The following is a 13980-nucleotide window of genomic DNA, read 5'->3' as shown; positions in this document are numbered from 1 at the left end:
TAAAAGATGGCCACTCCCTCTTCTACAAAGCACGGCAGACACAACACACACAGACCAAATAAACAACAAAAACAAAACCCCAAAACCAAGGGAGAACAGATTAGACAAAATAAAGGAACGTTAAGTGCATTGGTGCATGAGGTGACTGTGTTGGGGTAGGACCTGACCTACCACACCGATGTGAGGTGGAGACCGTGATCCTACATGCTAGGAGGCACATAGTGGGTGGGGGTGGTGACGTAGCCAACATGATGGGCAGTTGGGGGGCAGAAAGGAGTGTGCACACGAGGCTGTCCTGGTGTCCAGGGCGTGAGGTAGTGGTAGGTGGTGGGCAGCAGGGGTACATACTGCTCATAGGTGGGGTGGAGGAGGGGCTGTGAACAGGGTTCCTGGACCACAGGGTAGAACACAGTGCCTGGGGGAGCCGTGAGGGTGGCCTCCATACTCAGAGTGTTGCCTGGAGGAGGAGAGAAGGGGAGTGAGGAGGAAGGAAATTCCATCAAAAGAGTAATTAGATCCCCCGCACAGTGGTCAAAACCACATACTTTGTGCTACATAGGAGTCAATTCCAGCCAGATATTATTGAAAATCCCACAATCATTGCCACAAAAACAAATGGGCAATGTCCAGCTAAGTATGGAATATGTATGAATATCAAAAGACACCTATTGATTACCCATAATCACTCCCACGTGGGGAAGAGATGCATTCATAGATCAATGTCCAGTGTAAATTTCATTACATACACTAACCCCCAATTTTTTTGGATAGCTTGGAAAATTGCATTGCAGCAAACTACTTGCAGGTTAAGATAGGCAGTGTGTCTTTTTGTGAGAGATGGTGTATTTGGAGAAGCTTAAGTGGCCAGTAATCAAGAGTGGTGAACCGCACCTCAGGTGGCCAGTGCTGGAGTGCACATCTCATGCTCAGTGCTGTAGTGTGAGAGAGGAGGAGGAGGTGCAGGAATACAGAAGATGGTACAGACCGTTGGCTGGCACCTCTGCTTGGTTGTCAGGAGCAGATCTCCCAGGCTCTGGATACACCTGGGGCACAGTGTGGTCCGGGACAGGAGCTGTGCCAGGGTATGGAGGGTACTGGCTATCACTGCCTGGTGGATTGTACACTTGTTGCATCTGGGCCATGGAGTGCCAGTAGCTCTGATGATAGCACTGTTTTTTATTTAAAAATAAATAAATAAACAAAAGAAACCATAAACCATTTAAATAAACCATAAATATTATAGTAATGAGAACTTACATTATATTTTTACCCAAATATATTTCCAGCAACAGGTAATATATTGACAGCCAACCCAGGGTCATTGTGTATAAAATTTTAGACACAAACACACTATCTTCAACATGAGCTGCTGACTCAACAAAATTTCAAACAAGGATCTGGACATAACCTATCACCCTCCATATTCACCATTGAAATGTACCCAAGTTAAAGTCTTATATTACATTTACAGCATTTATCAGACGCCCTTATCCAGAGCGACTTACAATTGGTAGTTACAAGGGACAGTCCCCCTGGAGCAATGTAGGGTTAAGTGTCTTGCTCAGGGACACAATGGTAGTAAATGGGATTTGAACCTGGGGCTTCTGGTTCATAGGCGAGTGTGTTACCCACTAGGCTAATACCACCCTTATATTAATAATATTAGTGAAAGTGAAGTGATTGTCACTTGTGATACACAGCAGCACAGCACAGGGTTGCACATAGTGAAATTTGTCCTCTGCATTTAACCCATCACCCTGAGTGAGCAGTGGGCAGCCATGACAGGCGCCTGGGGAGCAGTGTGTGGGGACGGTGCTTTGCTCAGTGGCTGATCAGTGGCACCTTGGTGGATCAGGATTCAACCTTCTGATTACGAGGCTGAATTATGTAGTAGTGGGTATAATCTGGTTTCTAAAATGTATTTATCTATGCTATTTTCTGATGTATTGCAGCAAATACACAATTTAAGTATCAACATAGAATTCAAAATCTTATTCAAAAAAAAGACCAGTTGAATGTGCCCATTTGGACAGCAAGTAGGGCCCTATGAAATCAGTTTTATTTTTGCTTCTTTTCGTGGTTTCTGATTTGAGTTACTGACTGTAAGTGGTCATTGCATATGTTCTTACAAAAGAGTTGTTCTTCCAATTCATAAAAAAAGTTTGGGTATTACAGACAAATCTAACACTTACACACGCACATGCGTACACATTGCACAAACAATACAAAAATGTATAAATACATTATAACTTTTCTTCGTCTAGCACCTAACAATCTCTGAGCATGCTCTTCATTGACAAGTCTGAGCCTTATCAGGGCTCTTAGTTTGTAAACTCAATATTCTATAGAAATCAAACGAGAATTGCTGGTGTCTTCCTCTTGTAAGTCGCTTTGGATAAAAGCGTCTGCTAAATAAAGTAAAGTAAAGTAAAGGGTATTGTTTCACTCTAAACTTATCACTATGAGTGAAATTCCATAATGAGGACATCAGTGTTCCAGCAAGCCAAGCCTATGCATGAAACCGATCGGGCAAACCGTACAGATTAGGCACGGACAGCCTCTTCGCCATAGCTTAACGTGTGTTCACATTGCGTTGATGTGCACAATTAAGCATTTCATAGAGGTTTCTGTTTTAGTTTTTTGGATTCCGCGATTCCATCTGCATTTTCCACATCGCAGAAATTTGCTTATGAACTTATGAAAGGCAGATGTAGGGCAGATTTTCTATTTTCCTTCCACCAGGAAACCATCACATACATCCAGCTTAAACACCACACCTCACACTTTAATCACTGAAGTGTCCCACTCACCTGAACACCTAAATTGAAGTAATACTGAAGCACTTTGCAATCTAAAGAGAACAGAGAAAGAGAAATCTTACAACCAATGTAAACATCTTTTATAGCACTGTATACTCAATATATACTCTATACTCTATCCTTGCCTCGAGGAAGATCACTGCCATTCGGGTCATAAGAGTATGGTGGCGGCGGTGCCATGGCAACCGGCTCACCCAACTCATTCACAAACCATGGAGCAGGAGGAAAGGATGTGGACACAACTACAAAGGAGGAACGGACACTGGTTACTTGTGAAAAATTGTGTAAAAACGTCAGGAAGGTTTTTACCACACAGAGCCTGCTGCATTCGGATTTTTACCTCATCAGGACAGTCCTTTCAAGCAGACAACATGACAGCAAGAATTCACTGTACCATAACCAAACGCCTCCCAACAGAGATGTGAAAAGGTTGATTACTACTACACTAAAATAGCAACGGGGAAATTTGTTCAGTGATCTGTAAATACAGATGTGCAGTTTGTAGCCATGCATGGAGAACATGAGCTGCACTGTGAATATACGGGTGTACATAGTTTTACCACAAGTGAAAGTGAAGTGATTGTCATTGTGACACAAACGAAATGTGTCCTCTATGTGTCCTTAAACCATCACCCTTGGTGAGCAGTGGGCAGCCATGACAGGCGCCTGGGGAGCAGTGTGTGAGGACAGTGCTTTTGCTCAGTGGCACCTTGACAAATCGGGATTCGCACTGGCAACCTTCTGATTACAAGGCCGCTTCCTTAACCGCTAGGCCACCATGAAAGAAAAAGGATCTTATTTATGTGCAATTTAAATTAGATTCAGATTAACAGATGGTTATTTCTGTAGTATGTACCCAATGTATTCATATTTAGTCCTAAATCAAGAATAAAATCATGAATGAGACCATGAATTGGACCATGTCTATAGTTACATAATGTGTGTGTAGTCAGGGGATGTGTGTACTTGATCGGGAGATCATATTAGGTGGTGGTACTGGGCCCTGTGTTTGCATGCTGGGAGAAGGGCCAGATGTGGGTGGAGTCTGGAAGCTGCCAGAGGAGGAGGAGGAGTTAGAGGTGAAGATGGTTGCAGGTGCGGAGTTAACAGGCTGAGAGGGAGAGATCACTGCTGACTTCACCACCACCTGAAGGAGAATTACACAAGCTCAGGTCGTGGGAATATTCAGATCATATAACCTGAGTAATTGCAATAAAAATAAACAACACTATGTTTATTCTGTTTTAAATAACAATAACACTACTTCTTCTTCATATTTTATCATGCATTGAAGGCTTGTTTTATTTAATTTAATTGGGCTGCAGTATTTTTAAGATATTTCAACTGTAGATTTAGGGAGTACTAGTAATTTTTAATGATATTTAAGGCCTTGTTTTTTGGAAACTTTGGACCCACAGAAACCCTGCCGTGAGCTTCGTGCTCTTGCCCAAAACTGATGCCTTGTGCTGCAAGTGGTTTTGTGCAGATGATGTGACTCATTTTCACGAGGAGCAGATATTTCTGCAGTAGGCAAGTATAAATCAAAAAGTATATTTTATACTGTTTATACCGCACAGTACTAGTAGAGTGCTCCATAAAATACTGTGTTAAAATAACACAACAAAGGTATACTACTAACAAGGTATATCCATACTGCACAACTCAGTGTGGCCATTTTGCTAAAGTAAGCCTACCTGCTGTGAGTAACTGTAAGTTGCAACACCCTCTTGTGGTGAACCTGCACGTGAGCCTCCCTCCTGAATGGTCTATGGTGGAGAGCACAATTAAAACTCAAGAACAAGGAAACAATGAAAGATCTATACAGTAACTCTCTGAATCATTGGGTTAGAGTAAGAGTAATCCCAGAGCTGGTTATTTTATTTAAATATAAATAAAAAAGGCATACCAGGTTGGCAGAGGACTCTGCTGCAGCATATACAGATGGGTTCTGGAATCCAGCATCTAGACAACACAGTAAAATGCTTAATATACAACAGTTATTTTACAGTTATCTACTCTTTTAAATACTATTTGGTTAATGCTTATAATCAATAGCCCATATGGTACTGGTACCCCTGGAAATGCAGTCGCCCTAATTCATGTACAAATGAATAAAGTCTCTATGAGCGGCTACCACAAAATTTCCTATTGATAGTAAAAAATGTATACTCACCAGTAGAAGAATAAATATACTCTTCTGAATATTCACCTAATTTCAAAACACAAAAACATGGCAGATTTCAGCATTGTTTTATTTAAACCTTAACATTTGTCCAGTCAGCAAATACAAATTCCGACCCATCAAATTCCATAGACACCTACAGGTAAATGTGGTTTTGATGAGTGACAATTTAGTTGGGTCTATATTTGTCCATCCTGCAGGTTCTCAGGGCAAACACTGCAATTAGCATGCCATAGGCCCTTCATTAGCCATGTCTAAAAAGCTATTCATTTCCCTACAATATTTGATTATTGTACATTACTAAAGCCAGAACAGATGATTATAAATGGTGTAGCAGACAGAGAGTGAGTGAGAAACCCCTACCCTGCTCCCCCGCAGTGCTGCAATCATCCACATCATCCTCTGAAGAAGCCATGCCAGGTTTCCTGGAGGTGGGAATGGGGCTGGGTCCACTGGGTACCCAGTATGTAGGCTCTCCACGTACCATGGGGCCACTGACTGCTTGTCCCTACACATAGACATACAATTTGCTTACACAGACCTAGCTGAGACCATGTATCTCACAATATAAAGACCCATGATGCTAGTTAGATGATTGTGTGGAATGTACAAGTTGGTGTAAGTGTGACCTGGTGTGGTATGGAAATATCCTAGTTAGTAACACATTCACCGTACGAACCAGAAGTCAGCAAAAATCAGGTTCAGGTTCAAACCCCACTTACTAGAACTTAACCCTTAGTTGCTCCAGGGGGACTATCCCTGTACCTACTAATTGTAAGTCACTCTGGATAAGGGTTAAATGCAAAAAATTCAAATGTGACCGGAAAAGATCGGCGACAGGACCACTTACTGGAAGAGGGGGGAAGGCATTCTCATCCCCTTCTTCGATCTCGTAAAAGGTGATAGTGCTCTCTGTATCCTGAGTCTCCTCAGCTCCATCCGGCACAAAGCTGAACTGACACTCCTTATTCAATGAGCGCCGGCTTCTGCTGCAAAGGCACATGCCTCTGAATGACAGTCAACCAAGACAGTGTGACTCAACTCTGAATACCCTAGCCAACACAAGCACAATCATCCGGCACATTATTAGGCCCAGCTACGATCTACACTCTATACTTATTACAGAGCGAAACCAGTCAATGTGTTGGCACATAGTGTCAGCTGCTACATGGATTTTTTTTTTTAGTAGCTGTTCTTAATAAAATGCCTTTATAAAGTGCAAGTCTTGGTTTACCTGATGCCCCACTGTTTAAATGTTTATTTTAAAAAAAAAGTGACTATGCGGTTCGTATAAAAATAGCACTGTTTTAACCACAGATCACTAAGTCTAAAGTCACATCTATAATGAACAGAAATGCTATGTTTGACCAGCTTGAGATTTGATTAACACATAGGAATATTTGTCATTATGTATATACAATATGTATTTTATTTTTAGTCAATAATTAACAAGAGGTTTTGGATCCAATTTGGCAATACACAAAAATCACACTTAAATTAAACTGTCATTAAGTTACATCAGGGGGAAAAAAACAAAAAAAACATACAATACAACCACCTGGCCTGCCAATGCATCATCTGCACTGATCAAATATAAAGTTCAGCATAGGTGTTTACCGAGATCTGAAGGTGTAGTTGTCATAACTCTGGTAGCAGCGTTTACCAGGGCCGGGGTAGTATGCCACCTCTGGCCCAATGAGATGATGGCGGTTCAGGAAGCGGGCAGAGCTTCTGACCAGAATCAGGCAGTGCATAAAAAAAGGACAACACACAAATCCCAAGGGGAAAAGGAAGGGGGGGGGGGGGGGGGGGGGGGGGAGATAGAAAAAGCCCAAAGAATGATAATAGAACTTTAAGCATGACTTATCACTGTACCCTGAAAAAGTAACAAACACATTCACCTGGGAAAGTACTAAAATAAAATGCCCTCCCCTCAATCATTAGTTATGAGTGTCTTCTCAGTTAGATATATAAATCTGTATACAAAAATAAGGAAAAAGATTTGTGGGAGTAAAATAGAATTTGTCTCAATTATATATTCATGACTGGCCCAGATGCAAAAATGATAATTCCTTATTTTGGTTAATATTTGGAAGACATGAAGAGTATATATTCTTAAACCAACAGCATAGCCCCAAAGACTTTGTGCAAGATGGCAGACAGAGGCAATGCAGCGGCAGGTGAGGAAGTAAAATGTTAGCTATTTCAACTAGTGTGTTGTGTTTGTGTATTGTCAAAAGTAAGAACTTACAAAAAAGTTAGTATGCAAATTATAAGAGCATTTGGCTTCATTGACAGACTTCAAACATTGTCTGCGTCCTACAATTCTGCCACTTGCTATTTAAAGTTAAAATCTTATGAAGCTGATGAGGGATATAATGACAGTAGGCCACAAGGTTGTGTAGACAAAATGGTAATAGGACCCCCTTTCATCCTGAATGACTTGACACACTGGTCACAAAAATGTAAAAAAAAATCCCTTCTGTTACATATGCTTTTAAAGAGCCACATTTAAGTAATTGTTTAAAAAAATAATTAAATAACATGAAAATTAAATAAAGTGAAAAACTAATTTGAATATTATTTGAATATTCATGGTTTTTGCCTGTTCCAACTTAGATTATGTGAGAACATGACCTTTTCCTTAAATTGTAATGATAATGAGCCTACATACCTTAAACCAGTAGGAGACCTAAATGGAAACACTGTACTTTCATTTAATAAGACACTGACCTCGGAGGTCCATAGCCGCGGGGAGGCCTGGGTACAGGGTGGGGGCGGTAATGCTCATATGCCAGCCCCCCAGGAGGCGCTGCAGGACTGTGAATGCCAGGTGGCCGACCGGAAGGCAGGTTCCCAGGGCCAGGTTGCAGGCGAGGGGGCAATCCAGGCTGGGGACGACTGTAAGAAACAGTCATCAATACCTCCTTTCCTCGAGTTTTCTTAAAGAAACGCCGACGTCCGCGAACATCAACATCTGGGGAGACATATAATTAATCATTTAGTAAGTTAAAGAAACCTCAGATACTGACCACTATGCTACTACTAAACTCTTGCCATGTTCCCTGGAGTCTGTCTGTAAACAGTGTGAAAGTAAAGCATAGCAAGAAGGATAGGTAGCGTAGACATGACTCACCCAGCTCTCCAGGGTACTGTTCTGATCGGCCATATGTCCCACCCTTGTGGTTTGGTGTAATGTTCCATGCAGGTACAGGGTTCACCGGTTTGAGGTTAGTGGGGGACACCAGGTGCCTATATGTGGTGATAATTACACACAGCATACCTCAATTTATTTAATAAAACCCCCAACACATGTATACATTTAGAGCATTTTATCAGATGCCCTTATCCAGGGCAACATTGGTTACACGCACAGTCCTCTTGGCACATCTCCGGGTCAAGTGTCTTGCAAAGGGACACAATGGGTGTTAATGAGTTTTGAACCTGTGACTTTGTGGTGCTTTGGTTCATAGGTGGGTGTGTTACCTACTAGGTTTACTAATACCCATTAATGTATGTATGTATTTCTAAGTATTTTTATTCCATGTTCTGTGCCACGAAACGGGTGTGATGGGAATATACACATGTGTTTAACTCACTTCTCTCCAAGTTCTTCAATGAACACAGTAACAGCACTAGCATGAGTGCCCACCTCCTGAATGAATGCATTGTAATACTTCCCCTTGGGATCCAGGCGCACCTAAATATACATTGATTTCAATAAGCATTAGCTTATGGTATTTGGTATTAATCGATAATCACATATTATAAATACAAGACACCAACAAAACCCCTTCAATCTTTTCACCTGAAAAAATTAACATACGGTGAAAATCACGTGAGATCAACAGAAGCTCCCACCTGACATTTGTCTCCCAAGTAGTACTGCCTGCCAGCAAACACCATGTATTCGGTCTTCTGCAGCTCTGGAGGGGGGGGGGGAATAAATAAATAAAACAAAAAACACAAAGCTGCATGTAAAACAAGCACAGGCATGCATTCACACCTTTGTGACTCTCATGCCATACGTCAAACTCCACGTTACGATAGACATCAGGGTCCAGAGCTTTTAACACCTTATAGGGGAGTGTAAGCTTCACTGGTCCCTCCAGAGCCTAGAGAGATAAAAAGAGCATGAGGGACGAGAAAAAATCTCAATAGACAACATATTATAACACATTGTTTGATATTCTAGTCTACTCAGATGTCACAGGTTAACTGTAGTTAGTGGACACACTTAAAACAGGGCTCTCCCTGCTTTGAATTAGCATTCAGATAGAATGCAGAATTAACCCAGAGCATGGTAATAAAATATATTAAGGTGCAAATATTTCTGGCTTAAGGTACGGTAGAGCACCTTTGACTCCTCTGTTCCCTGCTTGACTTTGTCTTCCGCACTCTTCTGTTCAGTCATGTCCCAGTCCTCCCTTTAGAAAAATTGAAATAAAAAAATATTTTAATACAATTAATATAAAATATTATAAAATCAGTCAATGATTATTAGTTCCTTTTCTCAGTTCATCATGCATGTGTATTTTAATAACAGATGAGGAGAACTTGACCTTCTCTCCTCAGGTGTGTCATAGCCAGCATCTTCACTGCATGCGGATATGCTGTTCCTGTAGCGTCTGCCTCCACATCGGAACACCTCCATCGCACTCTGGAGCTTGTCCTCCTCAATGGCCAACACCCGTACATACAGCACATCATACAGCAATGCTAAGGAGAAGTGCATTAATACCAAATGCATATTTTAGTCATGAACAAGAAAAGACAAGTGGTACCAAAAGTTTCACTTAATGTGAGGAACATGGTCTGATGGTAACCAAATTATTAAAAATGTCACTGCTAGTAACAATGGTCAAATATATTTAGGGCAAATTTAGTTTATGCTTCCAACTATTTGGAACATTTGGACATTGCATACTAAACATAAAAAGTATGCAAAAAAACAACAACAACAACAAAAAAAAACAAATTAACATTCTTATGTTAAATTTGAATCTGTACCATCAGAATACCAATATGTGATTCATGGAACATTTTTATAATGCAAGTTACTTTCTCACCAGAGAAAGTCAAAACTATGAACAAGTGTGACATGTATGTAGTAGTTGTCGTGCCTTACTACTGGGTCATTCAATATAAAGTTTACAAAAACCACACATGCAGTTTAAAAACTTGCCATGTGATGCATGGTACACAGAAAACTAGTCTCACTTGTTAAAATCAACTTCCAGACAAAACTATTGCACCCAATATTTCAATGGATAATGTCACAATTGTGCAACACTTCAATAAAATAATGTTTATGCAATACCAATATATGCAATTCAAATGACAAGATAGTGTAATTCACAGGATGTGATGAATCAACGTCACTGGTCTAAAAGCTACATCAGTGCTTTTAAGTTTAAAAATAGTTAAAATGAGGTGCATTGTATGATTTACATTTACAGCATTTATCAGACGCCCTTATCCAGAGCGACTTACAATCAGTAGTTACAGGGACATCCACCCCTGGAGCAATTTACGGTTAAGAGTATTGCTCAGGGACACAATGGTAGTAAGTGGGATATGAACCTGGATCTTCTGGTTCATAGGCGAGTGTGTTACCCACTAGGCTACGACCACCCTGTATGAATTGCAAAACCTTCAGTGTTTTAATACACCACTCATAAAAAATAAAGGGTACACTTACACAACTCCAAGTCAAATCACACATCTGTGAAATCAAACTGTCTACTTAGGAAGCAACACTGACAATTTCACATGCAGTGGTGCAAATGGCAGACAACAGGTGGAAATTATAGGCAATTAGCAAGACGTCCCCAATAAAGGCGTGGTTCTGGAGGTGGGGACCCCAGACCACTTCTCAAGTTCCTATGCTTTCTGGCTGATGTTTTGGTCACTTTTGAATGCTGGCGGTGCTTTTACTTTAGTGGCAGCATGAGACTGAGTCTACAACCCACACAAGTGGCTTAGGTAGTGCAGCTCATCCAGGACAGCACATCAATGCTAGCTGTGGCAAGAAGGTTTGCTGCGTCTGTCAGCGTAGCTTCCAGAGCATGGACGTGCTACCAGGAGACAGGCCATGGAGGTGGCCTTAGGAGGGCAACAGCCCAGCAGCAGGACACCTACCTCCACCTTTGTGCAAGGAGGAACAGGAGAAGCTCGGCCAGAACCCTGTAAAATTACCTCCAGCAGACCACAAATGTGCATGTGTCTGCTCAAAGGTTTGGAAACAAGACTACATAATGGTGGTATGAGGGCCCGACGTCCACAGGTGGGGGTTGTGCTTACAGCCCAACACTGTGCAGCACGTTCGGCATTTGCCAGATAACACAAAGATTGGCAATTTTGCCACTGGCGCCCTGTGCTCATCACAGATGGAAGCTGGTTCACACTCAGCACATCACAGACATGAGTCTGGAGATGCTGTGGAGAACATTCTGCTGCCTACAACCAGTTTGGCAGCAGGTCGGTAATGGGGTGGGGTGCCATTTCTTTGGGGGGCCGCACAGCCCTCCATGTGCTTGTCAGTGATATCCTGACTGCCGAGATGAGATCCTCAGACCCTTTGTGAGACCATATGCTGGTGCGGTTGGCCCTGAATTTTTCCTAATCTAAGACAATGCTAGACCTCATGTGGCTGGAGTGTGTCAGCAAGATTAAGGCATTGATGCAATGGACTGGCCTGAGCACATCTGGGACATCATGTCTTACATCCACCAACACCACATTGCACCACAGACAGGTGTTATAGAGAGGACATACAGGCACATGGAGGCCACATACACTACTGAGCATCATTTTGAATAGTTTTAAGAACATTACACCAAAGCTGATCAGCCTGTAGTGAGTTTTTGCACTTTAATTTTGAGTGTGACTGCAAATCCAGACCTCCATGGGTTGACTAATTTTATTTTCATTGATATTTTTTGTGTGATTGTTGTCAACATTCAGCTATGTAAGTATTTAATAAAAATATTTCAGTCATCCAGATCTAGAATGTCTTATTTTTTGAGCTGTGTACATTAAATGATGTTCCATGTTATGGGAGTACCTATCTTAAATATTAGGACAAGCAAATATTACAGAAATGTTTTTAGCATTTAGGTATAATTTTCCTGTCAATTTTTAAAATAAAATGAAACATAGATATTTTAAATGAAAAATCAGACACTATACTCACATTGGCATATGGCAGCATCCACCTGGTAGCATCTGGGGTACACAATATCATAGTGTCCATTGTTGGAACAGCATAGCATGATCTGAACGGGAAATCCGTGGGGTAGTTGTTATTGTCAAACATCAATAAATTCCACAGTTTTATAAATATCTACTGATGTGTCCAAATACTGAATTCCATACAAGTTGTCAAATTACATAGGCAAACTTTGACCTCAGAATGAATCAGTGTTATGATGATTACTAACCTACCAAGATGTTACAAGCGAACCGAGTGCTCAGATCAATAATTATGTATCCACCCTGTGACAGCAGTAAACCAAGCTCTACTAATTAAAACAGATGACTGTTTTAGCAGTGAGGGTTAGTAGAAGTCTTTTCAGTCTCACCCAAAGTGCCGGTTGACCGAAACACCTTTGACCTCACCTTTTCAGAGTAGTCACCTTCCATTATTTCCATTGGAGGCTTCCCTGGGTATCTGTAGATCACAAAATGCTGCCTACAGGGACAACATGCAACAAGCACTGCATTGGAAACCACAGGAAAATGGCTACGGTCCTTCAAAAACAGACAGATCAAGCAAAGTCTAAACAGTGCCAAATTACCCTTAAAACCAAAAACACAAGGCAGATTTATACCATGGCGCACACACGCTGCTCCACCCACCTGCAGAACAATTTCATTTAATTCAATTAAACACGCTCACACATTCCCCCATTAAATGGTCTGGGCTACAAGGCATACCTATACAGTAAAGACAGCGCTTTTATCACCACTTGTCCTGCCGTTTCCTGAAGGAGAAGAAACATGTGTTTTACGTTTAAAAAAAAAAAAAGAAAATCAAAACCCAGGCACCTCACAAAAACATGAAAGTAGGAGGGGTTTTTTTTCTCTTCTTTTTTTCAAAGACATACCTTGGGGTCCTCCAGGCGTTCCAGGTATTTTTCAAAAGAACTCTCCACAAACTGTCACCACAGAACATAGAACATGTGTCAGGGAAAATGTCGCGCAGCACCGCGCACCACAGCCCCGAGCCGCACTCACAGGCTCAAAGTTGCACTTGTTCCTCCTCATGAAGTCCACGCAGGCTCTCCTGATGTTCTGGTGGTAGCTCTGAGAGTGGTAAAGCTGCCGAGGTGGTTAAAACGTTTAATAAAAAAAAAAAAAAAACCCTGTCAAACATCTCCAAACGCACGGAACCCACCGGAGTCCTCAGCATAACAAAGTAGCGCAGCGCGTCACAAAAAAATAAATAAATCTTTTTATTTTTTTTAAATTACCTGTTCAGAAACGGCGCGAAACAGACAGGACGCGTCCCGAGCCACCATCTTCCGATACAGGCCGATGCTGGCCAGATACTCGTCCATATTCACGAAATACTTCTTCAGGGCCTTCTGCATTGTACACGAATCAGCCATGAAGTACAGTTACGAGCACGAAGCTTCGCGTCACCTCGTGCGCGCGGGCGGGCGGCAGCGGGTTCGAGGGGGTCGGAAGTTCGGAGCCCCGGGGGAGGGGCGGCGGCGGCGCCCAGGTGTGGACGATGAGCGGCGAGGATAAAAATGGAGAAGAAATGGAGAAGAAAAAAATAAAATAATGATAATTCATCCGCGGAACGCGGCCGGTCGAGATGTTTGGTTGTGTTGCACTTACCCCTCGAAAAAAAAAATATATATATATATATATATTTATAAAAAAATCTATATATTTATACATACACACACAGCGGTGGCGTGCTTCTGCAACACTCAGGTAAACCCCCGTGTTAAAAAACCGCCATGTGCC

The 13980-nt window shown here is 41.7% G+C and overlaps 1 protein-coding gene across 1 annotated transcript; it reads right to left on the bottom strand.

The window, feature by feature from the left end:
- Window positions 1-200: 200 nt before the first annotated feature.
- On the bottom strand, window positions 201-13595 carry alg13 (ALG13 UDP-N-acetylglucosaminyltransferase subunit). Its single transcript, XM_028984148.1, has 24 exons — window positions 13476-13595; window positions 13240-13323; window positions 13110-13160; window positions 12940-12986; window positions 12622-12694; window positions 12197-12278; window positions 9564-9720; window positions 9359-9428; window positions 9008-9116; window positions 8863-8927; window positions 8601-8701; window positions 8138-8253; window positions 7735-7978; window positions 6619-6732; window positions 5852-5990; window positions 5365-5509; window positions 4993-5028; window positions 4726-4781; window positions 4514-4585; window positions 3786-3966; window positions 2945-3061; window positions 2811-2851; window positions 986-1169; window positions 201-457 (listed from the first exon to the last, which is right to left on the bottom strand). Exons 1-24 carry the CDS (start codon window positions 13593-13595, stop codon window positions 201-203), a joined length of 2661 nt encoding a protein of 886 aa, XP_028839981.1.
- Window positions 13596-13980: the final 385 nt, after the last annotated feature.

The sequence above is a fragment of the Denticeps clupeoides genome, chromosome 6 (assembly GCF_900700375.1).
Source record: "Denticeps clupeoides chromosome 6, fDenClu1.1, whole genome shotgun sequence".
In the NCBI taxonomy this organism is placed as follows: domain Eukaryota; kingdom Metazoa; phylum Chordata; class Actinopteri; order Clupeiformes; family Denticipitidae; genus Denticeps; species Denticeps clupeoides.
Note: the sequence above shows the minus strand (reverse complement) of the source record. Positions and strands in the feature narration are given on the sequence as shown.

What these genes read in the sequence shown, in the direction of transcription:
- alg13 (XM_028984148.1), bottom strand. Translation starts at nt 13,595, where the DNA reads ATGCAGAAGGCCCTGAAGAAGTATTTCGTGAATATGGACGAGTATCTG. An exon ending in AAGGTGACTACTCTGAAAAG is followed by an intron (nt 12,279 to 12,621) that starts GTGAGGTCAAAG and finishes TTTCCCGTTCAG; the next exon opens with ATCATGCTATGCTGTTCCAA. An exon ending in GACACACCTGAGGAGAGAAG is followed by an intron (nt 9,429 to 9,563) that starts GTCAAGTTCTCC and finishes ATTTTTCTAAAG; the next exon opens with GGAGGACTGGGACATGACTG.